Source organism: Lutra lutra, chromosome 6 (genome assembly GCF_902655055.1).
Source record: "Lutra lutra chromosome 6, mLutLut1.2, whole genome shotgun sequence".
Lineage (NCBI taxonomy): Eukaryota > Metazoa > Chordata > Mammalia > Carnivora > Mustelidae > Lutra > Lutra lutra.
The window spans coordinates 138,625,700-138,651,253 of record NC_062283.1 but is presented as its reverse complement, the minus strand read 5'-3'; the positions used below and the strand labels follow the sequence as shown (position 1 = coordinate 138,651,253).

Below are 25,554 nucleotides of genomic sequence, written 5' to 3'. Positions count from 1 at the left end.
GTTAGTGATAGCACACTAGAAATACTTCTATGAGGGTCAGAATTTAGTTTTGCAGGTAGACATTTAACCACTTAAGTCATTTATCTAGCTGATCAAAGAATAAGAAAGTTCAAGGCAGGTATGTATGAAATCTATTATTCAGTTTTGGACAACTAAAGTTACACAGCTGCTTACTTTGTCTTCGAAGAAGGAATTAGTAATCAGTAGCCCTGGGTAAAACTAGATAACTAAATCAAAATCACATCTTTAGGAGGGGACACTTATGTATGTCAAATTAACGGTCTTGAGTTATTAATCTTGCCTTAAATATTTTGGGAAATATGTGCCAGAGCTCTGTGCTAAAGTCTGGCCCTGTAAACCAAAATGAGTTCAACATGAAACTAAGGAACTTACACCTAAATTGCATACTTTAAAACCAAAGAGAATCCTGGAACCTGCTACTTCCATTTCCTTAATAATCAAGCCATATTCTTTTTAAGTCTCCAAAATCCTAGATTATGTAAAACACAGAAATCATTAAACCCAGTTCTCAAAAAATTAGGTTGTACTTGCAAAGATATAAAATTCTAGCAAAATGGAAACAACACAAAAATAAACTTTCAAATGTTAATAATGACCACCAGAGAATCCAAGTCCCCTGCTTGCCATGGAACCTGTTTCTGGACTTCCAAATTTAACAGAATGGCCAACCCTAAATCCAATCTAACAGTGCCTCAGAGACCAAAACTTAACAGGAAAGTAAATTGTGCTTAAGTAACAAACATGCTTTGCAAACTGATTTTTTCTTGGACCAACGCCTCATAAACTAAACCACAATTACTGAAATAAGCATCAAGTTCAATACTAACAAACGTCCGTCATCACACTCAACTAGTCTGTAAGGAAGAACTTGTACCTCTATACACAGCACAAACTGACGTTATCTACTTCGGAATGACTTTTCCAATTCCACTGATGACAGAAAGGTATTAGTGATTTACAAGTTTCTCCTTGACTCTCAAGTCCACTCATTTCAAGTCTTAAGATGAAAACTTAAGACACACGGGAAATAAAGGGACAAAGATAATGGCCAAGAGATGTCAAGCAGAAGCTTGCAGACGGATCCGAGCGGTTCTGCATCCCTTCCCGGAGCATCTCCAGGATTGTCCTACCTAAACACTTTATGTAAACATGGGGCTTGTGACTCAAGCCTCCAGCCCCAATAGGTGGAGAGAAGTTTCCTCGCCTCGGCTGCACATGGTTTGCAGAAGTTTGGCTGGAGCAGAGCGGAGCCTGGGTGGGAGCGGCAGTGTAGTTAGTGCTGCAGGCGGCGGCGGCGGCGGCGGCAGAGCAGCAGGAGGCGGAGGCGGGCGGGGGGAGGGGAGGCGGCTGGGGGGGCGGAGGGGGCTCTTGCCGCCACTGCTCTCTCGCCGCCTCTCCCCCCCGGCGGGAGCCGCTCTCAGCCTCTTTGCACTAGTCGCTCCGCTCTCTCGGTCATGTGACCTTAACGTAACCGGACAGGAAAAGCCCCGCCGCCGCCGCCGCCGCCGCGCCGGAGACACCGACCGCGGCGGCAGCAGCAGCAGCAGCAGCAGCGAGAGGCAGAGGCGGCGGCGGCGGGGAGAGCACGGCCAAGGCTGCCCAGCGGTGCCTCCTCCACACCCCCCGCCGCAGCAGCACCGGCGACAGGTAAGCGCGCAACGCCTCCACCTCCCGGGGCCGGTGCCCACGTGCCGCCCCCGACCCGGGCTCCGGGAAGGCGGAGGGGGGGCGGGGGCCACCGGAGCTCGCAAACGGTTCCGGCACCAACGGTGGCAACAAAGAAGACGAATGACCCCCGTCCCGGGGCTCCGGGTGAAGGCAGGCGGAGGGCCCCGACCACACGGGGACCCAGTTCTGGGAAGCGAGGGCAGGGGCGCCCCGCGGGGGCGGTGGCGGCTGCGCCTGGCGCCGGGGCTCTGGCCGCCTGACAAAACCATCCCCCGGAGCCAGGCGGCGGCGAGTCGGCGGCGGCTCCATCCGGGGCTTTGCGGGAGGGGGAGGGGACGGAAGCCGAGAGGGCGGGCGGCGGATCGGAGGGAGGGAGGGAGGAAGGGGAGGGGGGCGATTCGCGTTCCGTTCCCCGTTGCCGGTCCCTCCCTTCTCGCCGCCACCGCGAAGTGCGTCCCGAGCGGCGGCGGCCGGTGAGCGTCCCGCGCTGGAGCCCTGAGAGGCGGGCCCGTCAGGTGCGTAATCCTTCCGACGCCTCGCCGCCGCCTCCTGCTGCTGCCGCTGTTGCTTCTTCGGCGGCAAGGCCGCGAGCTGCGGAAGTGGGTTTGGGGGAGGGGAGCGGAGAGGGAGGGGGAGGGGAGGGATCCGGTCCGACCGGAGCAGGCCCGGCCTCTCTGGCGCTTCTCCCAGCTGCAGCGGCTCCTACAGCTGCTGCCGCTACTGCTGCGGCTCCGCCTCCCCGCTCGCGGGCGGGGGCGCGCACGCGCGCTTCCGGCCTCCTCGGGTCTCGCGCTGTCTTCGGCTCTCGCGCGCGCTCTTCCCCTCGCCCTGTCTGACCACCCCCCCCCCGCCCCCGGCGCCGGAGCTGTTGCGCCAGCCGGGGCGTTGCGCACGGCGTAGGCGTCGGCATTGTGTTAAACTCCGCGGGACTTGGGGCGAGCGCGCGCGCGCACGCAGGACTGAGGGAAGCGGAGAGCGTGCGGCGCGGCCAGAGTGCGTCGCCCCTCCCTTCCCCTCCCCTCCCCTCCTCCCAGCCCCTCGGGGATGGGGGCGGGGCCGAGGTGCGCGGCGCCGGGACCCGTCGGGCCCCCGCCGGTCTGGCCGGCCCCGCCCTCGGCCGGGCCCCCGCCCCCCGGGACGGGGCGGGGCGGGGCGAAGCAGGACTGGGCGGCCGTTGGGCCGCTCGCCTGCGGTCGGGGCAGATGTAGGCCTCTCTGGGCGCCGCCCGGGTGGACCGCTGCGGCCCGGGCCGCGGGTGTGGGCACGCTGGGCCGGCAGCCTCCGGCTTCCGCTCCGTTGCCGATGTGCGCCTCGGCTGAGGCCGAGGTTAGCTCGGTGCTGCGCTGTGGTTTCTGGCTGCTTTGCCTTGGGGCGTGGGCCGGCCTCGGTGCTGCGCCCCGAGCCCGCGCTGCCCTCCCACCCCGGAGGGCTCCGAGAAGGGGAGTCTGGGGGCTCGGAGGCTGTTTCCAGGGCCCGAGACGTTTTTCCGGTGTAACAGAAGCCCCAAACCGATGATTTTTAAACAGGCTGCAAAGATACTGCAAAGATAGAGAGGTGCTTAGGAAGCAAGGACCTTTTCTGGTAGTGAAAGGGGGGCGATAAAGCAAGGGTAGCTGAGCAGGCAAAAAAGTGGGCAGGGTGAAAATGCAGATTGTTAATGCTAGGCCATTTACTGCAAGAACTCGCAACTGCTCAACTAATGATGCCTTAGGGAATCAACCCCCCCCCCCCATTGGCTGCAGTGTTATTTGCTCTCCATCAAATACAATGGACCCACTTAGTGTATAAGTCTCAATTCTATTCATTTTAATAGGGTATTGTTTCAGTAAAATAAAGCATAAAAAAGGTCAGAATTACGGGCTTATACAGAATTTAGGGGTGCTCAGGGTTCCCTTAAATGGGCTGCCCTGTCCTTTCTAGGACAGACCTCCACGTAGACCCGGAGGGAACCCTGCACTAGCATTTTAGTTGGAGAGGCCTGAAACTTTAAAAGAAAATCAGAACTAAGACATCATAAATGCTCATTTCTGTGATTTATTACAAACCGACATTAACTGTTAAAAAAGTAGATTTCATTTGCATTCTAAATAACCTTGGTGTATATCCAGGGTGTTTTCAAACTGTTAAAATGTAATTATTAAGAAAAAGTTCCATATTCCTTTAAGCTGGGCATTTCTCAGTTAATAAATTGGTGGTTTATAGAAGTTTATTTTCTAGCCAAAGAATTGACTTCTTATTGAGACCATGGTAAGATCCCAAAGCACAATTTATACCAGGGGTAGTAAGTGCCACAAATAGTAGTGAAGGAATCCTTTGAAGGGTGGCAAATAAATCACCCTTGAAGCTTTGTTGTAGTGTATAGTCCAACCACTTGCCAGTTTTAAAGCTTCTCTCGAAGAGGGTGTAAGTAAATGGTGCTCTGCAGACTTGCACTGAAATAATCCAGCAGCACAGTAAACAGGGGCACCTTTTAGGCCACAGAATAAAAGCTGCCACAATGACATTTTCTTCTCTATCATAATGATTAATAGGAACTTTGCATTGTCCCCAAAGATCTCCTCTTTTGTAATACAAAAATTATATAAAATATAAAATTGTATTCACCTTAATCCTCTAAGATAGATGCTCCTTGTGAACACTGCATGTCCTGTGTACGCGGATACGCATTCCCAGCTTGAGAAGCCCTGACACGGAGGTAGAAAGTGAAGGAAGCCTTCAAGGCTCATAAGTGGCATTGACGTGGGAATGGCTTTGGAGCTGGGAGACTTTTCTGCCCTGTCTTCTTAACTGTCCTGGTGCTTGATCCCTAGTCCCACTGACTTTTTTCCCTGAAGTTAAAGTTGAAACGTTGAGCAAGTGGTGTGGTTCCAGCCTGGTTCCAGCTGGTCTGCTGGAGACTGCCATGAATTTCAGAATGCACACAGCAGAAATGGGAATTTATCCCTTTTCCTACCTCCTTGCAGTTGCAAAGCAGGGCTCTAAAAACCCAAAAGGGAATTGAGAATTTTTATTTTCCTGAAGAAAAAAAAAATTGTAAACATTCTAAGCATCAGAACATTTTCTAGGCTTTATTTATGCCCAAGTATATGAGTTACAATTTTGTTACCAAATTAAACTTAAATAATTAAAATACTACTGTGAGTCAATAGTAAATAAGAGTGTTTTACAACGCTAATATGCCAGTAAGAGATGGAATCAGTAGCCACAGAATACTTAAAGTTGGCAGTCCAAGACAGTTCAGGACCATTTTTTCCTATGTTATAAGGCCAAGTTAGAGGCTGTATTTATGCTCAAACCCATAATTCCCAGCTCACATGAATGAGGTACGCATCCTAAGACTTTCTCACTTCAAGAAAGCTTTCAGAGTCATCTGAGAAAGGTTTCAATGCGTGGTTGTGTTCCACATCACACCGGTCTTCTTAGATTCTCTGAGCCTCCTAGTGCTTCTGAGCAGGGGTTGGGGTTGTCTGAGTGTGGTCTGCACACTCTTCTGAATCTCCAGGACTCCCTCAGGGTTCCATAAAGTCAAAGCAATTAAAAAAAAAAAAAGTCAAAACAATTTTATAATAATGGTAAGATGTTGTTGGACTTTTTAGCTGTTGACAAAATGTGTCAACGTTGGAAAGATCCACTGCATAACTCACCGAGCTGACATTTTCCAGTGACCCGTGGGGGATGTTCACAAAAACCATGCATGGGTAAAAGATCCGTTCAAAGTGCAAGCTAGAGTAATGAATTTTACTGGAAGAGAGTAGGAAAATTTTCATTCGTTATGTATTTTTAGATCAAACTGCTAACCTTCAAGAAACTACGACTTAGCAGGTTTTGGTGTAGTATCAAAGAAAAATATCCACAGTTTCCTGGAAAAGCTATTAATACATTTCTTTTGCCAACTACATCTGTGGGTGAGGTTGGGTTTTCTTGAGTGCTCAACCAAAACAGTTATCACAACAAACTAAATGGAGAAGTAGAGTAAATGCAGAATCCCATCTTCTTCTGTTAAAGAAATTTGTAAAAATAGCAAATTAGATTAGGTTTTTAAATTTTGCTATGTGATCATATGTAGGTTTCCTTAAAGTTGATTATAGCATAATGCCTTTAGAATTCTCACTTTAGGGGCGCCTGGGTGGCTCAGTGGGTTAAGCCGCTGCCTTCGGCTCAGGTCATGATCCCAGGTCCTGGGTTCGAGCCCCATATCGGGCTTTCTGCTCAGCAGGGAGCCCGCTTCCTCCTCTCTCTCTCTCTGCCTGCCTCTCTGCCTGCTTGTGATCTCTCTCTGTCAAATAAATAAATAAAATCTTAAAAAAAAAAAAAAAAAAGAATTGGAATCACAGATGTTTCTCTTCATAGCTTTAAAAAAAAAAAAAAAAAGAATTCTCACTTTAATATCAGCTCCATTAGCCATAAACCTCTGACTTGGTTCTCCTTGACACAAACTGTCCCGGAACTGCCTCCTTCTGACCTTCACTTAGAAATTAAAAACTAATTCCAAAGTTAACGTCAGCAACCTGTAATTGAAAAGACAACCTCTTACAAATCCCGTGGTTTTCAAAGTCAAAATACGTGCTATTGATTAGTTTATGTCCCACCTTTTTCTAATTACAATGGAAGAGGATTGACTAATGTTATGAACAATGCATCAAATTGTCACCACAACTGATTAAGACACATTTCCTAGCTTTGAGATACAGTTTAAAAACATTAATATTCAAATGGCCAGCCTCATTCAGGTTTACTTTATAGGCCCTAAATATTAATTATTAATAATACTAATTGAAAAAGCAGTTTTTTCATCCTGGTAAGTGGTCTGAGCTACTTGAAAGAATCAATCTTACTTTTGGGTAGTGCTTTTTCTGTTACTGATGTGTCCTGTGCATTACAGTGTTCATTTATGCTTCACTTAAATAAAATTAAGGACTTTAGAGGACCCTTTTAGTGCCCTCCAAATGGGTAGTCTAAGTGGTATTTAGTATCTTAGGAGAGCTATTATCTTTAAAAAGTGAGTCATCAATTCCCAAACGCTGTTTTGGTCTCCTCTTCTTATACTGACAATGTAGGAGGAAATTGGGTTGTCAAAATATACTATGATATTGTCCCATTCAGCTGCACCTCCAAAGGATAAGTAACTTGCACGGAAGTATCAGCGCCACCTGGGCTGCCAGCTGGAGGCAAAAGCCCTTGACCTCTAGGCAGTACCGCTTTATCAGTGTGGAAAACAGTGGTGAAGCATTAAATTACACAAGTGGTCATTTATATTTAGCTCTGAAAAGTGCTTTTGACATGTTTCAACATGTATCTCGCAGTCTCTGAATTTGCTTAAGTTAAAAAGAAGAAAAAAACAACTTTGTACGCATATACATGTATAAAGAAGGCATTCAATGAAAACCCACTTTTAAGATTACTTCCCCTCGGGGCACTTGGCTGGCTCATTCCATAGAGCATGTGACTCTTGATCTCTGGGTTGTGAGTTCCAGCCCCATGTTGGGTGTAGAGATTACTTAAAAATAAAATCTTAAAAAAAGGAGAATTGCCTCCCCTCCCCCATCTCTATTTTTCCCTCCGCGCCTTTCTGCTCACTATTCTGATTTAAGAAAGACAAATGATTTTTTTGAATTTAGTTTTTTGGTTTGTTTTTTTTTTAAGTTCTTTGTACAGTTTTAAATGATCAGGGGCTTTATGTAGGTTTCTTGTCACGTTTATGTGACGTTTATGTCAGTTTCTTGTCACGATTTCATGGCAGCCCTCTGTGACTGGGAGTACTAGGAACTCCGGAGACTGACCTCTGGAGCCAAGTAGTGCAGAGGAAAGCGTGTGAAATTTACACCCATTAGACCAGAATTCACTTGACTCCTGTTTGCAGTTGTGACCTCTGTGAACTGTCATGTAGTGATTCAAGGTTGGAGTCAGATACACCCAGCTTCTCCAAAGACTCTCCGGCATAAATCGTGGCGGGGACTCAGGACTCCAGACCGGTACAGTCACCATGCGTACTGCACACCTCTACTTGGTTGTCTCAGAAGTATCCACCGTCCCACCACCTCCCAACATAACCTCACGGTCTTCCCCACAAAGCTGGCTCTTTGCCCGTGTTCTCTCTCCTGGCGGGAGTCCCCATGATCTTTCTAGTTACACAAGCGAGAAATCTAGTAGGAGTTCTCTTGAACACATCGATTTCCCCCGCCCTCCTCCATCCAGTTCACCACCAGCTCTGTTGAGTTTTTATCTTCCAACTACCTTTCAAATCCCATCCAGATCGCCACCACCTACTTTTGTCACCTCTTCTAGACCACAGAAATGTCTCCCCTCTCACCACTTCCGGCAGGTCTGCCCTCACCTGCCTCTTCACTCCTCAGTCAAATTTGGTTTAGCTCTGCAGGGCAGCCATCCGATCGCTCACCCTGTGAAATCCCCTCGGTGGCTCCCATTGCTTTTCAGATACGGACCAAAACCCTTAAGAAGACCTGACTCTCCAACTTTGCCTCACCTCCTCCGTTTCCGGCTGTTTGACCTTCAGTCATAGGGACCTTGTCCCAGTTCCTCAGCTGCATCTTACTCCCTCCTGTCTTAGGGCCTTTGCAGATGCTTCCCCTCAGCCTGGAACACTCCCATCTTTGCCCAGTTGACTCTTCTTACTCTCCAGATATCTACTTAACTGGCATTTCCTCACAAAACCCTTCCCTGATCTCCAGCCCCCAAAATTAGACCCCAGTTTCATGATAAATTTTAATTTTGTAAATTTGTGTACTTCTTTGATTTCTACCCTCGAACTCTGTACTCTCCATGCCATTGTGAGCACTATACCTGGCAGCTCTGAAAGCGCTCGACGGATGTATGACTACTCCCCAGATCTGCAGCTTCAGAGCGGGACTACATGTGGGCAAGTCACTTAACTTCCTAAGTCCAGTAGATTTCTGCTGGAAAGAGGGTGGTTGGTCCTTGGCACATAATAAGTGGTCATTTATTATTAAAGCTGTGGTTATTCATATCATAATTCATACTGAAGAGTGACAAAATGATACATCGTGGTGTTATTGGGGATTAAATGATGAGTGTAAAGATGAGTGTAAAGATGACTGTAAAATAGAAAGCACTGTTCAGAACTTAATTGTTAGCATGAAGAAACACAAAATGACATTTAAAAATCAAAAATAGCTCCCTTTAAATGTGATGTGAACTTTTTAGGTTAATCTAAGATAAATAGAAATTCAGCTCTTATCCCACATCACCCAGCTAGTCAGGGGCCAAGAACTCAAGATTCTTCTCTCTGAACCTAGAGTTTCTTAATTTTTTTTTTTAACAAATACTGAACACCAGACAATACGCTAGTATGTGAAATAAAGTAATAAGTGATAACTCAGACCCAGTGATGCGTTTTTGGGAAGCATCAGGCAGACACAGTGTAAACTAGAATGTTCACCGATGTTCCAGAGGCAAGGAGGGCCTCCTGATCTTGAGGGTCAGGGAAATTCTGCAGGGGACAAGTAGGGTTGGGGACCGAGGGGAAAGAGGAGGCAGTAAGTGGTGGGTCCCTCTGGAAGTGGCATGTTTGAAGGTCCAGCGTAGAGTTTCTAAGACCCCGTTCAAACAGGCCCCCAGTCCTGACAGTGGGAGTAGAGATCCGGTGCTGGGCTCAGCCTGGAGAGAACGGACTCTGAGCAGTGAGAGTTGCAGATGGCTGGGAGCCCAAGAATGGCCTGGGCTTCAGGACCTTCTGGTTATAAAGAAAGATGCCCTTCTTCAGCTTAGCTCAGCTCATCCAGCATTTCCAAAGTGAGTGAAATAACATAATTTTGTCCCCATTACCATCCATAGACTCAGGTGAAATTGGGCTTTTAGTGATGCTTGCATTTCAGAACAAGTTTTACTTGATCATTTTGTGAAGATCATCAAATGATAATCTTGTCAAGGAAACAGTTAGGCACAACTTAATGTCATAAAGTAAAATTTTATGTTGTACTTTTTTTTGCATTAGAACATTTTTCTTCCATATACTGAATATAGTGCCAACAGCCCTTCCTCTAGAAAGGTGTTCGGACCTTATGTTCTTCCTGCCCGTGTACACTTAGAAGTCCCCCATCCCTACTGGGTGTGTGAACGTTTTATGTCTTTTCTTGAAAAATAGAGAACGATACCCTTTTGGACCCTTAGTTTCAAGGTTGGTTGGCTGGTTTTTAGTAGGCCTGTAAAATCCAAAAGTCTGGAAACCATTAGTTTCCATCAGCACGAGACCATGTTGTGCAGAGTTAGGCAGGGTTGGGCCACGGAGGACTGGTAAGCTGTGCTGAAAACTTTGGGTTTCATACTAAAGGAAGTAGGGAATCACAGGAGAATTTTAAGCAGGATAGGAACATCAGATTTGCCCTTTGGAAAGAGCCCTCTGGCTATTCTGTGTGGTTGGATTCAAGAGCTAGAGCCGGAACCTGGAGAGATGTGTAGGGAGGCAGAGCTCAGGGATGGGATAAGAAGCTGAAGTTGGTGGGCCGTGAGTGACCGACTGTAGAATGAGGGAAGTGGGGCCAAGAAAGGGGGAATTGAGATTCCTGGCTTGGTCGAGAGATGGATGGTGGTGCCATGCACTCGGCAGGGGGTGCGGAAAGAAGGGGTTTGTGGCCATGGCTTTTAGTGTCCTTTGGAGGAAATGGGGGTGAGGGGAAAGGGGATTTGAAATGTTTTTCCTGTTCTGAATTGAGGGGTCGTTTGGGATGGCCCAGTGGGAGTGGACTGGATCCCCACAGAGAGTCCACAGAAGGAGAATTAGGCTGTGGTCAAGGCAAAGGAGCATCAGCAAAAGAGGAATCCTTGGTGGAGATTAAAATAGAACAGCCAGAGGTGAGAGAAAACCAGAGCACAGCGGCCTCGGAGCCCGAGACAGTATTTATGGAGCAGGAGGAAGGGTATAAATGCCGCAGAGAGGTCGAGTAGTTCAGTCTGGGGGCTGGGGAGCAGAGGTCCTCGATGATCTTGGCTGAGCTGTCTCAGTGCACGGGGCAGGAGCGGTGCACGCGTGAGCCGTGGACGGGAGGTAGGAAGCAAGGAGCGGACTTCCATTTCCAAGGGGGGTGGCCTCAAGCAGAGCCCCCCATGAAGATGCTGTGGCCTCAGCCTGCACAGCACAGGCTGAGTGGAAACAGCTCTGAAGGGGCTGTGATGACAAAAGGAGGTTTAGGACAAGGGGGTGCTGTCGACTGGGCAGGGGCAGGGGGCACTGCCCGAGCTGCCCTTCTCATGGAATCCAGGCTGGGGGCCCCTCCACCCCATTTTCTCAGACTCATTCACATGTGCCAGACTCGAGGGGAGGTCTGGGTTGGTTCTGATTTTTCTCCCTCAGAAAGCTTTTCTGGGTGTCCAAAGTGAGATTTTAAAAATTTATCTATGCAAAGTTTTGTCTTCCCTATATACATTTTGAACAGAAGACTCGTTCTTTCCATGATTCCTCCTCTCGTTTGGCTTTTTTCACATCCGTGAGACTCCTCTACATGTGTTCTTCCCTCTCTGTGTGAAAGACCCGTTCAGTATGTTTCCTATTCTGGGTCAAATGGGAAATCTCTAATTCGAGATTCTAATTTTTTTTTATTTTTTTTTAAGATTTTATTTATTTATTTATTTGACGGAGAGAGAGAGATCACAAGTAGGCAGAGAGTCAGGCAGAGAGAGAGGGGGAACAGGCTCCCTGCTGAGCGGAGAGCCCATGCAGGGCTCCATTCCAAGACCCTGAGAAGATTATCTAATCCGAAGGCATAGGCTTAACCCACTGAGCCACCCAGGTGCCCCTCAAGATTCTAAAATAACTGATAGACCCCGATTAAAAAAGAAACATTTCACGGTTTGGTTTTTTTTTTTTTTTTTTTCATTCTTTTTCCATTTTTTCCATTCTTACGGGCTGAAAAAAAATACTCACCTTGGGCTGTTTGTGGAATGAGAAAGAGCTCTACCTCTTGCTATATCAAGATTTTTACTGTAAGAACAAAAACTTCAAAATCCTGTAAAATATTGATAAGTTTGATGACATTACAACGTAAAACTGTATGTCACAAATCTCTGTAAAACAAAATCAAAAGAAAGTACGAGAAATGTTAGCGACTTACATGTTTAAAGGGCTCATTTTTATCATATACCAAGGGTTTTACAGATCGATAAGAAAAAGACAACCTGATAGAAAACCGAGCAGAGCTCATGAAGAGATACAAGAGGAAATATAAATGATCAATAAGCATAAAAATATACTTCCTCTCATCACTAAATCCACAGAAGGTAAGAAAATGAGAATGGATTTGGCAATGATTCTTTAAGAAGGGGTACCACCACCACCCACCCACCCACCCCCGTGCTGGCAGAGTGTGGAGAAACGGGGCGGGGGGAGGATGGCTGGACAGCTCCCAACTGTGCGTCTGTGAGTTGAAATGTCTTATCACAAGTACGTATGCTCAAAAGCAGCAATAAAAATAATGTTTCCGATTGATTTTAAATACACTCATGCATAGTGCGTACCAACAAACCAGACAACCCTGCTTAAATCTCACTTCTAACGCCTACGGAGTCTATCCTGCTGACCTCTCAGCCTTTTTCCCCCCGTTATAAAATCTGCATAGCAATACCACAGATAAGTTCATGCGCAATTAAATAAAGACTGTATGGAAACGAATGGTCAGTGGTAAACACTCCATCAGTAAGAGCCACTCTTGTCATTATCATCTGGGAATAAACAGTCATGTGTTCTCATACTCAGAGCTGCTGTCAGTGAAGGGATAGCCAGAGCCGCCTAGGCATAAGGGGAATGGGCTCAGAGACAAAGCGCAGGAAAAGCAGCTCAGAGCAGGGTGTTCTCAGGGGGTGTTAGGCTTCTTTGTAGAAAAAGGCTGGTTGGTAAGATGGAAAAAGGAAGTATGCTGGCACTTTACAGCCAACAGGGTTCTAATGGTATACCATGGGGGCGGTCAGGTTAGAGTGATGTTTCTGTGTAATCCCCATTACCCTGCACACAGGCACCAACTCGTGTTTTCATCCTGAACCTCGCACCTTGTTTCTGTCTCCCTTTCCTCCTCTGAGTGCTCTCACTTCTCCTATCTGCACCGAAAATCCTGGGGGAACGAGGGTCCTGATCCATCCCAGGGATGTGGACGTATAAATGAGCCTGCGGTCCGGGTCTCTGTACCCAGACTGCTGCTAGCTTGGGTGGCCCGCCTGCCTTTCCTACTTGGAGACAGCTCTTGGTAGAAAACGTGACACTGGACATCCTTGATCCTTGCTCTGTGACCTGATTGGCCTCTCAAAGTATTATTCCATTTCCTTCTTTTCTTTTAGGTCACACTTGTTAATTCTGAATCTGCCAGATCATGCCTAGCACAGGAAGGAGAGTGGGGAGTTCAGTACCAGCTGAGTAAGAATTGCCACGGGTCTGGTTTGTTTTGTTCTGTTTTGTTTCTAAAGCTTACTGATAATGCATCCTTCACAGTAGCTTTCCCAGTTCTGCACTTAAGTGTCATCGTTATTACCCCTTTCTTTTTAAATCTGGCTAATTAGTTAATGTGTGGTGGGATTGTCTTTTTTTCCTTTTCCTTTTTATTTTGAGATAACTACAGACATACATGTAATTGCAAGAAGTAAGAGAGATCGCATAAGCCTTTGCCGAGTTTCCTCTGATGGAAACTTCTCGCTGAACTGTAGTCCACATCACAACCAGGGTGCTGACGCTGATACAGTTGAGCTGCAGAACATTCCTGTCCCAAGGATCCCTCGTGTTGTCCTTCTGTAGCGAACCCATTTCCCTCCTGCTCCCCTCGCCTCCCGTCACTAATCTGTTCTCTGCTCCTCTGATTTTCGAGAATGTTACAGCCGTAGCATCATAGAGCGTGTGACCTTTGGGGATTGGCTTTTTTCACTCCACAGAAGCACCCGCCTTGCTCTGTACACGTAGCGGTAGTTCATGTGTCCTGAACTGGCTGTGTGGTTTCCTGGGGCGTGGGCATACCACGTGCTTCACTGTTCACCCACCCAAGGACATCTGGGCTGTTTCTAGTTTGGGGCTGTTAGGTGTAAAGCTGCTGTGGACGTCCACGCATAGGTTTCAGTGCGAACGTAGGTTTCCATTCTCTCAGATGTGTCCACGAGCCCTGTTGCTGGGTGGGACGGTACTTGCATACTGAGTTTTTAAGAAACTGCTTTTCCAGAGTGGCTGCACTCTTCACCTTCTCCCCGGCCGAGTTCGAGCGGTCCAGCTCGGTCGTGGCCAGCGTCTGGTGTTGCCGTTATTTTCTACTTTGGCCATTTTGGTAGATATATAATGAACCCTCACCGTGGTCTTAATTTGCTTTTCCCCAGTCACCAACGAGGCTGAAGCTCTTTTCAAGTCTTTATTCACCATCTGCATAGCCTCTGTGGTGAAATGTATCTTCTAGTCCATTGCCTGTTGTCTAGTTATATTTTTTTTCCCTGTTGAAGTTTGAGAATTCTTTATGTATTCTATATACCTGTCTTCTGTCAAAGATTTGCAGAGGTTTTCCGGTATTTTCTCCTGGTCTTTACCTTGTCTTTTCATCCCCTTTCTTCTCTTTCCTTCATTTTCTTTCACGAACAAAAATTCTTAATTTTGATGAAATCCGGCATAATCAGTTTCTCCTTTTACGGATTATACTTTTCATGTTCAGTATAGAAGTTCTGCATCTAACCCTAGATCCCTAAGCTTTTCTCCCATTTTTTCACAAAAGTTATAGTTTGGTGTTTACTTCTGAGTCTGTGATTCATTTTGAGTTAATTTTTATGTAAAGTATGAAACTTTGATGACGTGTTTTTCTTTCTTTCTTTTTTTTTCCCCTAATGGGAGTCCAGCTGATCTAGCACCATTTGTTGAAAAGATTGTTCTTCCTCCACTGAACTGGAGGAGTTGAAATGCTTTTGGGCCTTCGTCCACATCAGTTGTGCATATTTACGTGGCTCCACTGCTGGGTTCTCAGTCTGTTTCCTAGTCTGTATGTTTATCCCTTCGACAGGACCTTGCTGTCTTGAATGCTTACCTGTTCGATGCATCTTGAAATCAGACTGATTTATCCCACTTTAATATTCGTTTTAGAAATTATTTTAGTGGGGCACCTGGGTGGCTCAGTGGGTGAAGCCTCTGCCTTCAGCTCAGGTCATGATCCCAGGGTCTTGGGATCGAGCCCTGCATCGGGCTCTCTGCTCAGCGGGGAGCCTGCTTCCCCCTCTCTCTGCCTGCCTCTCTGCCTCCTTGTGACCTCTGTCTGTCAAATAAATAAAATCTTTAAAAAAATTATTTTAGCTCTTCTGGTTCCTTTGGCTTTCCATGATGCATTTCAGAATATTCTTATCTATGTCTACAAAAAAAAAAAAACCTTGCGAGAATTTTGATAAGAATTTTGTCAAACCTGTATGCTGACTTGGGAAAAATTTGTTTGTGCTATGTTGGATTTTCCTAACCATAAATACAGTGTATCTTTCCATTTCTTTAAATATTCTTTGATTTCTTTCTTCAGCGTTTCAGACTCTTCAACATACAAGTCCTATACATGTTTGCTTAGATCGACAATCTATGTATTTTAACATTTTAAGTGATTGTAATGGTGTTATATTTCTAATTTCAGTGTCCACAGGTTCAAACTTAGTATACAGAATTACAGTTAACTTTCACATGTTTATCTTGTAGCCTCCCTGTGGTGGTGCCAGACTCGCTTGTTAGTTCCAGGAGTTTTTTTTTTGTTTTTTTTTTTGTTTTTTTTTTTTTTTGGTAGATTCCTTGGGATTTTCTAGGTAACAACCATGTCATCTGGAAAGAGGGACAGCTTTGGTTCTCTCTTTCCTCTCTGTATGCCTTTTATTTCCTTTCTTGCTTTATTGCACGAACTCAAACTTCCAGTACTATGTTCGGTGATGAGAGTGGGCATCCTTGCCTTGTTGGCAATCTTAGAAGGCATTCGCTCTTGGTAACACTGAGTCTACTGTTAAGTATAACGCTGATCTGTGTGTAGTAGGCTGTTAGAAATGCTCTTGGCAGGAAAGGAGCAGCCTGCTGATGTGCCGAGCTACCTCCTTTAGAGGCAGTTCTGCTCCTCTACAGCTGATTCAGACCCAGTGCTTTGCTAGGGTGAAGACCTTAGAATCTGGAGTCAGAACAATGGGATTTAAATTTTGGCTCCCCTGCCTTCTAGCTTGATGGCCTGGGCAAACTTATTTACACCTCTCAAAGCCCAATACCTCATTCACAAAAAAGGGAAGAGGATGCCATCCCACTTCCTCCCTCCATGAGCACAGGTGTCCAGGGCAATAACGGGCATGTTCTGTTATCCCCGCCAGGGGCAGTCCTGTCCCCAGGGCAGGAGCTGGAAAATGGCCCCAGTTTGGTGAGATCTTCACCCTACTCTGCTGTGTGTCCCCCCCACCACCACCCCGCGCCCTGTGGAGCACCTTAATTTACTGATCTCTATGGAAGATTTGACAAGTTCTAGTAGACAGGTCATTTAGAATTTGCATTTGGAGTCGTAAACTAAAAGACTAACTGATCTGGGGACATTTGCTGTCTAGAGCGCAGACAGCCGAGTTCATTTCCCAGCTCGGCTCCCCCACTCACATCTGTGTAAACTTGGGCAGACCACGTAATCTCCCACCTCGCTGTAAATGCCATCATCTGTGAAATGGGAGTGAAGACAGAGCAGCTGACTCCCAGGGCGGCCATGGAGGTGGAATGAGCGAACTGGTGTCACGTTGTTAGCATGACTTTTTAGCTATGGTCATTACTATTGGTGACTATAACGGACACATACTTACTTGTGAATCACCTTTCTTAAAAAAAAAAATTGTTTGCTTTGCAGATTTTTAAAAAAATGGATTTGGCCAACCATGGACTTATTCTTCTGCAACAGTTAAACGCTCAGCGAGAGTTTGGTTTCCTGTGTGACTGCACGGTTGCCATCGGCGATGTGTACTTCAAGGCACACAAATCAGTTCTTGCTTCATTCTCCAATTACTTTAAGATGTTGTTTGTCCATCAGACCAGGTAACTAACGTGGTTGATAATAATCTAATGACTGTAGACGCTGAACTTCATGGCCCTCTTCCCCTCTGCACCTGCTCTTAGCCCATCCAGACCATGGGGCTCACCTCCTCTCCCTGGAATCCTAGGCCCCTGGGCGCCCAGTTTTCCCTCATGACCTCACTTGCCCCCTTGCCCATCTTGGTTACTCACACTTCCATGGACCTTTGAGCTGCCGGCAGCCCCTCCACGCCCAGTACCCTGGCTAGCTGACCCCGACCCTCAGGATGGGCAGTGGCAGCCTGATTCCCTCGCTCCCACTCCTCCAGCCCTGGGCCCCCAGGCAGCCCCCACTCCTTTCCCTATTTTTATCCTTATCTGCCAGTCTAGTGAGAAGCTTGAGGCCATGAATTCCCCAGTTCCCTTCTTTTCTCTCTTAACACATCCCAATCTCAGCATCTTTGATCTTTCCTTCTCATCTCTCCCATCTTGGAGAAAAGGACCCTCTAAGGAAAAGTGGTCTTCCTCCAACTCTCAGGCTACAGATCCGACCTCTTACTCTCCGTTCTGTCCTTTTCACTGTGCACTGCCCCCACATCCGAGCCGCTGCAGGATCAACATCCCAGGTACCTTGACTGTGCTGTGGGGCACCTTCTCCTTTATCTCATGGTGAAGGTGTTCAGAGGGCGAGCCACAGCCTTGCTGGTGCTCCCCCCTACCCCCTTGACCCCTCCTCTCTGGAGACATTGTGGTCTGTGCTCCATCTCTACTGAAATCATTTCTCTAAGGTCACCTCTTCATCAAAACCGCGGCTCTTCTCAGCCTCTGGCGTCCTTGTCCTTGGCCACACTGCATCAGCTGCACTTTGATAATGCAGAACGTTCCCTGTTTTCCTGCCCTCTGGACAGGAGCCTTCTGAGAGTCTGCTGAGTTTTAGTCTGGAGCTCTCCGTGCTTCTTTCCCTGTGCGCTCTCCTGGGGAGCTGGTTTCTTCTGGATTGGGCCTCTGCTGGAAGCCGCAAGTTTACAACTCTGGCCTTAACCTTTCTCTGCGTCCGGAACTCTGCTTCCCAAGGCTGCGAGGCTGGCTGCTCGAGGGGTAGAATGGAGTATCAGCGTGTCTGAAGCTGAGTTAGGCCTTCCCAGGTCCTTCCCTATTTATCTCCAAGTAACCCGCACTTAAAATCGCTCTAAAACCCCATTTTCTTGGTCCCGCCCCCATTCACGTTTCCCTCACAGTCCCTTTTGCATTAGCCCTTTCCTTCCCCTTCTTACCTTCTCCCGTTTCCTAATCATTCCTGTCAGATGAATATTCCTGAACAGCGAGCAAGCGCTGTGATTGTAGGACGCCTTTGATCAGAAACCTAGTCCAGAGTGTACTGCTTGGATCAGAAACCTCGAGGCCGTCTGTCGCACATCAAAACAGCACACAGATTCCTGCTTCTCTTTCAAGGCCCAAAGGCTGCAGCCTGCTTGGCCACCCTACTTGGCCATCATGCCCAGTCCCCGAGCCCGGCTCCCCCTCACCTCTTCTGCGACCCCTCCCCACAGTGATCCAAAGCCGTCTCTTCCTCTCTCACATTTCACAGCACTTTCTGCCCCTTTACAAGATCAGCACATTTTCCTTGTATTGTTCTCCGTGGACTTCTCTCTCCCCACCCCCTTCATTTGTAAGTTTCCTGAGGGCAGAGACCAGGTTTGACCAAGCTTTGTGGATGCCCAGTGTAAAGTTTGGGTATTTGTACATAATGGCCACTAGTTAAGTGTCTGGAGGAGCAGAATGGGTGAAGAAGATGGATAGTGGCGAGCAGAGGTTGCTTTGTCCTGCAACACTAAGGACGTTCCCTTTTATCTCATTGTCAGAGACTTGCTTAGAAGTTTCAACACAATGAGTTAATTTGTCTTGAGGGGGAAAGATTTTCATTTTGAGGAGTAAAAAAATACAGTTTAATGAGTTTTAAGATTTTCTATTTATTTATTTGACAGAGATCACAAGTAGGCAGAGAGGCAGGCAGAGAGAGGAGGGAAGCAGGCTCCCTGCTGAGCAGAGAGCCCGATATAGGGCTCGATCCCAGGATCCTGAGATCATGTCCTGAGCCAAAGGCAAAGGCTTAACCCACTGAGCCACCCAGGCGCCCCAGTTTAATGAGTTTTAAATAGATTCAAGAAACTTAAGTGGAGAGCAGTTTAAATGCCTTTGTAAAAAAGGAATTGTGGTATCTGTGTAGATCGGAGTCCCCAATGTTCTTTTCTCTGAGACGAAGCAAACAGGGGGCAAAGGCCAGAGGCAGCCTTTCAAACCAGGGCCTTCTTTGTCAGGTGCTATGAGCTGCCACCTGATTACCCAGAAGGTGGACTGAGAATACAGGTTTTTCACACTTGGTTTAAGAGTGTTCTATTGTCTGTAGTACCACTAGATGTCTCTGTCTCGTGTGCAGCCCTGGAAGTGACTGGGTTGTGAATCTCACAGGACGGCAAACACAAGAGTTCCCCAGACTGCAGAGAGGCAGGTCTGGCTAAGCACAACCTCCTGAGCGAGGTAGAACATTATGTTAAATTAATTATTTCTAAGGTTCTTTAAGCCCCTTTTTCCCTTTGAGATTCCAGTGAAGGAAAGATTAAAAATGACAATTCCTGTGAAAGTTTGCACAAAGGGCTTGTGGCTGTGCCAAAACCTTATTTTTCCTGTAAAAGTGTCTCCAGCAGACACCTACAGACCAAACCATGTAGGTGTAATTATCTTGTGGGGAGCTGTGTCCTTCCGGAAGGACTGGGAAATGACCAAAGTCTGGCCCATGGCAAGCAGAGAGGTCTAGCTGGGAGGGGAGCAGTCAAGAATGGAAATTGCTGGAATGTGACCTAAGGAACTTTTTTAAATAACTTTTTTTTTTAAGTGTTTCTATGTGTGTATGTGTGCCTGTGTTCTTCTGCTTTAAGAAAAAAAAAAAATAAAATCGAGAAATCAAGATAATTGGTTTCTGGGAACCTCCTGGGGCCCTAGGCACTGGCGTTGAATCCCAGAGGCCTCCCTCTCCCTGGTGGTTTCTCTCCAGCCCTGTGGGTCCCTTCGGATTCCTTCTCCCTCCAGTCTGGCAGGGTCTCCCAGCCCAGTTTATTCTTTGCCTTCAGAGATTGCACACAGTTCTTTAAAACCTGAGCTCTGCTCAGTAACCACCCATCACTGACAGTAGACAGAGGACAACCTATATAGTAACAAATAAGGGAAAATCATAAAACTGACAACAAATCTTTGATGGAAAGGGGCCCCACTTGGTACTTACCGATCACAGATGCTAAAAAACATAGCCCTCCTTGGGACTTCGACCCTTCTCTTCTCTTTTTGCGAGGCAGAGGGGAGCTTGCTTTCTCTTTTGCCTGTGGGAACATACCCTTCCGGCAGAACAAAGGTGCCTGTGAACTCCTGGGAGTACTTCGCATCTCCGAAGGCCTATGGTTTCCCAGTTCTCTGTTTTGGAGGTGACTGTTTACCTGACTAAAGTATTCTTCCCCACACATGATCCCTGAAGCTTTGTTTTGAATATTGAACTTCCCTAGAGCCCCTGAAATGTATTCTAGTGTACACACAGTATTGTCGGCACTCACCCTGTGCTCGAAAGGAAGACCACTTATAAAAAGACTCCAAAGGAAAATGAGTGATCTATCTTTTTTAAAAAAGAGTCACAGAAACTCTCTTCTTTCTGCCATCAAAGTGCTGCTAGTTTCTATGCATAATCTTTAGTCTTTGACTTCCATACTTTGTAGGCAGACACTTTTCACATGATTACTTGTATGCAGTCATCTTGAAATATACACGCATTGATAGCAAGACAGGAATTCCTCAAATCTGGCCTGTCACAAATTGCTATTAAAGTCACTCTTTTAAAAAATAGAATAAAATGTTAAATTTGGAAGAGCATGTATCCTGTGACTTTTTTTTAGCATGTTGAAAAACATATATCGATAAGATAAACGGCTAAAGGAGACAAAAAGAGTTACAAGAGTAAGAAGTGGTATAATCAAAAATGATTATACATTGTAAGAACCTGATTAAATAACTCATCCATTTTTAAAAATGATTATACATTCTAAAGGCATTCAAGGAAGCTGTCCTTGAAATTGAAAATGCATTGTCTGTAGAATATATTCACTCAGTGGACATACAGCACACACCTCATGCTTTATAGATACAGTCATTGCTTTTAATGCATTAGAATTGCTGTCATTAGTGATGGTTTAGGAAGAGCTCTTCGGGACTGCTTGATTAAAGCTGCTTGATCAGAATGATGTTTCTGGAATGAGGCAAACACTAGCTGCTTTAGGGGCCTCAGATAAATCACTTAACTTTTTGGGCTCTCAGTTTCCAGATCTGTCAGATAGGAACAGTCACATCTGCCTGAACCACTACACAGGATTGCTTTCATGCTCTAAACAATTTTGGTGTCATGGGTTTGGATTGAGACCGAGATATAAATCCCTCTTCGAACTCTGATACTGAGCAAGGCATGAATCTCTTTGAGCCTCCGTCCCTTAGCTGGAAAATGAGAATGAATGGAGTTTAATGAGATAATGCCTGTAAAGGCAGCGGTATTTACGTTTGGTAAGTAAGGGAGTTGTCCTGAAACCGCTTTTTACTGCAGTCTAGCAATACTGGGAAGGTGATCTGACCCCATTAGAGCTAGAATGCTCCCCCATACCTTCCTAGGGGGGAGGGCAGATCAGAGAGTTCAGAGCACCAACAGAATTAGGTTTTATTTTTCTCTCACTTTTGTCGTGTGGCTCCTAGCGCTTGTTCATGCTAGCCCTGCTCCCCCGTGTTGTTTTACAAATGAAGAAACTTTCTCACCAGGTAGATTGTTTGATTTGCCTTAAAAGATCTCCTGCTGAGCTCTGGATGGCATTGGATCAATAGAAAATCATAGACTCTTAGCCAAAGCTCTGCCAGGTCAGCGGCTCTTAACCATGTCCGGGTCACAGGCCACTTTCAGACGGAGAAGCAATAGATCCTCCGCACAAAACACAAAAGTTTTTTTATATAGAACTCTCAGAGTTCTGTCTAAAAATACAATGTGATAGAAGTTCATGTAGACTCTGAGGAGAAAAAAAACTGCTTCAAGAATCTAGGAGTTAAGATACCATATTTGCTTAACGTGAACTTTTTCCTTCTCATCCTTGCAAATACATTTATTGTCTCTGTCTGTTCTTAACACCATGAAATTACATGGGTTCCAGTTCTCTCCCCTGAGTATTCCTTTTCATGAAACACTGTAAGAAAGGGGAAATGCTCTGGTTTCATTTGCCTTTAAAAGTTGCCCCCTTTTTTCTCCAGAGATCATGTTCTCCCTGGAGACCTGGGCTGACATTTACTTACAGACTGTCCCCGCTGTCTCTTGCAGTGAGTGTGTCCGTTTGAAACCAACCGACATCCAGCCGGATATCTTCAGCTATCTCTTACATCTGATGTACACCGGCAAGATGGCACCCCAGCTCATCGATCCCGTTCGATTGGAACAGGGGATCAAGTTTCTGCACGCCTACCCGCTGATCCAGGAAGCCAGCCTGGCCAGCCAGGGCGCCTTTTCTCACCCCGACCAAGTTTTCCCGCTGGCTTCTTCCCTGTACGGCATTCAGATCGCAGACCACCAGTTGCGACAAGCCACCAAGATTGCCTCTGCCCCCGAGAAGCTGGGGCGGGAAGCGCGGCCGCAGCCGTCCCGGGTGAGCCAGGAGCAGGCGCCGGAGGCCTCCCAGCTGTCCCAGCTGCCTTCCAACCTGGCCCCGGTGACTCGGACGCACCTGACTCCCTCGGACCCGCTGCAGACCTCGCTGTCCCCGGAACTCGTTTCCACGCCCGTGCCTCCCCCGCCTCCCGGGGAGGAGACCAACCTGGAGGCCTCGTCCTCGGACGAACAGCCGGCGGCCCTCACCATCGCCCACGTGAAGCCGAGCATCATGAAGAGGAACGGGAGCTTCCCCAAGTACTACGCCTGCCACCTGTGCGGCCGGCGCTTCACGCTGCGCAGCAGCCTGCGGGAGCACCTCCAGATCCACACGGGTGTCCCGTTCACGTCCGGCCAGCCCGGCGACAGCCGGGGGCCCCTGTCTCTCTGCAGCAACGCCCCCGACCTGGGGAAGGACGCCATGGAGGTGCCCGAGGCCGGGATGATCAGCGACAGCGAGCTGCAGCACATCTCCGACTCGCCCATCATCGACGGGCAGCCGCACTCGGAGACGCCGCCGCCCTCGGACATCGCGGACATCGACAACCTGGAGCAGGCGGACCAGGAGCGCGAGGTGAAGCGGCGCAAGTACGAGTGCACCATCTGCGGCCGCAAGTTCATCCAGAAGAGCCACTGGAGGGAGCACATGTACATACACACGGGCAAGCCCTTCAAGTGCAGCACCTGCGACAAGAGCTTCTGCAGGGCCAACCAGGCGGCGCGGCACGTGTGCCTCAACCAGAGCATGGACACCTACACCATGGTGGACAAGCAGACTCTGGAGCTCTGCACGTTCGAGGAGGGCAGTCAGATGGACAACATGCTGGTGCAGACCAACAAGCCCTACAAGTGCAACTTGTGCGACAAAACCTTCTCAACGCCCAATGAGGTGGTGAAACACTCGTGCCAGAACCAGAACTCGGACGTTTTCGCCCTGGACGAGGGGCGGTCCATCCTCCTGGGCAGCGCGGACTCGGAAGTCACGGAACCCGACCACCCAGTGTTAGCCTCCATCAAAAAGGAGCAGGAAACAGTGTTGTTAGACTGAATGTGACTTACCTTTTTTAAAAAACTGTCATTTTTACAGAGACGGTCTCCTCTCCCACCCCCCCGCCCCGCCCCACCCCACTTCCCAATTCAGAACTGTAGTTCTCCGTGGCATGATACCAACAGGTCCCCGGTCCCTCCGCCCTCCCCACCGCCTCCCTGTCCCCAGCCCTTCCTCCGCAGAGGCTTTGTGCATTATAAACCTGGAACCTATTTACTTCGAGTCAGGGGATATTGGAGAGATAATGGGCAGTAGTACTTATAAACTCAAAATAGATTTTGAGACGTTTTAGATTATTTAAAAGCAGACTTGCAACTAATGAAGGGTATACAACAAAACAAAACAACTAGAATACAATTTGGTAAGCTAAAATTATGACTTTCCCTGGGTAATAAGTCTTCCTTCTCGGAAAACGGCAGAAAATACAGCATGCTTCTTAGAGATTCTGCTGGGCTCTGTACTATGCAAAAATCTGGAAGGTGTGGGGAAACTTTAAACCCAAGTAAATGTTCGTAGTATGTATCCTCCAGGTGTCTTACTTCAGAATGCGTCCTTTGAGATTATGTCCAGTCCAGGAAAATCATTCGTTAAGAAATCTACTTGAACAAAACACAAAAGAGAAAAAGTAATAATGTGATGGCAATCTTAATTTTTGGATAAAACATGACAAAGCTGTGAGTTTGTGTGTTTGTAAGAGAAAATGTGTGGATAGTTGTGATAAACAGGTGTATTAACGCACATGCCTTATCCAGTTGCTGGCTTCTTTCAAAGTTGGACGAGAACAAAATCCTCTGTTTTCGTTTCCGATAAATCTGTTGGTTGTTTTAAAAATCAGACTCGCGAGTACTATTATTCTGTAGATTGTCTTTCTGAATAGAAATCGACCTGCCGTTCCAGCAGCCGCCGGCGGTAAATCCGTTTTGGCACCGACCAGCTGCTTTAAATCCGTGTCCGTATGCAGGAAAGTGCATCTCCGAGGCAAGGCTGTGGGCAAAGCATGCAGTAACTTTAATGACTTTAAACGTTAATGCTAACACTTTCCCGGCAACATTCATCGAAGCACCAAAAATGGCAAAGAAAAAATCAGGACAAAAAAAAACCTAATTGCTGTTTGGGGGAAAAAAGCTTGATTTTGTTGTTTCATCTCCACATTTTTTTTTCCTGTTCTTTGAATACCTGAAATTGCCTCCATTGGCCTGAAAGCAGTAAAATGTGTCCATTAATCTTTCCTTGGGCCAATAACCGAATGGGTCCGACAGGACAGAACAGGAGCCAGAAATAAGGACCGAAGGGAAAAGGGAAGAACAAACAGTTCATAGCTGTGCTGTACGTATGTGTTTAAAACCGAATATCCCGTCATCCTGTTTCATGTATAGTTGCGTTCTCAGATTTGTAAGTTTTTATACACACTTTCATTGAATAAACATTTAATTAAATGGGTATTTTATTGTATCTGTGTATTACTTTGTCTACCTAAAGAGATGCAGGGAGGGGGGCGTGGGCCGAGGAGGCATCTCCTTGTGGCACCTCCTTTCTGTCTGCAGAACTTGGGGCAGGTCCCCTCACTTGAGTGGCATTTTCTACATCTATAAAACGAAGACAGTGGGGGCGCCTGGGTGGCTCAATGGGTTAAAGCATCTGCCTTCGGCTCAGGTCATGATCCCAGGGTCCTGGGATCGAGCCCTGCATCGGGCTCTCTGCTCAGCAGGAAGCCTGCTTCCCTTCCTCTCTCTCTGTCTGCCTCTCTGCCTACTTGTGATCTCTGTCAAATAAATAAATAAAATCTTAAAAAAAAAAAAAAAAAAACGAAGACAGTGATAGCTGCTGGATCATCAGATTGTGGGAAACAAATGAGTAAACCGTATGAAGGTGCCATGGACAGTCCAGGCTTGGCCAGGAAAGGGTCTAGAGGTCATCCTACCCAACTTTGTCTTAAGGGGAGAAGAAAAGACTCCAAGAGGTGTTTACCTAAAAAAATGACACAAAGTCGCGCTATAGAAACCTAGATTCTTACTGAGAGTCTTCCGTTGATTTCATCTTTTTTTAAAATCATACTCAGCATCTCCCAATTTAAATGAGAGTCTTGTGCCAAATTAAATTCTCTGAGTATCTGTGGAAGGG

The 25,554-nt window shown here is 47.0% G+C and overlaps 1 protein-coding gene across 6 annotated transcripts; it reads left to right on the top strand.

The window, feature by feature from the left end:
* The first annotated feature begins 1,538 nt into the window (after nt 1-1,538).
* ZBTB2 (zinc finger and BTB domain containing 2) lies at nt 1,539-24,873 on the top strand. Of its 6 annotated transcripts, XM_047734895.1 has the most exons (4): nt 2,092-2,204; nt 12,991-13,066; nt 16,509-16,693; nt 22,062-24,873. In XM_047734895.1, exons 3-4 carry the CDS (start codon nt 16,521-16,523, stop codon nt 23,431-23,433), a joined length of 1,545 nt encoding a protein of 514 aa, XP_047590851.1. In that variant the 5' UTR covers nt 2,092-2,204; nt 12,991-13,066; nt 16,509-16,520; the 3' UTR covers nt 23,434-24,873. The 6 variants fall into 6 exon arrangements, with proteins under 6 accessions (XP_047590849.1, XP_047590850.1, XP_047590851.1 ...); XM_047734893.1 differs by lacking the exons at nt 2,092-2,204; nt 12,991-13,066 and adding an exon at nt 1,539-1,668; XM_047734894.1 differs by lacking the exon at nt 12,991-13,066 and having other exon boundaries at nt 2,088-2,204.
* Nucleotides 24,874-25,554: the final 681 nt, after the last annotated feature.

Coding starts and splice junctions, on each gene's coding strand:
- ZBTB2 (XM_047734893.1), top strand. CDS start 16,521: ATGGATTTGGCCAACCATGGACTTATTCTTCTGCAACAGTTAAACGCT. Junction 16,694..22,061: donor TTGTTTGTCCATCAGACCAG/GTAACTAACGTG, acceptor TGTCTCTTGCAG/TGAGTGTGTCCGTTTGAAAC.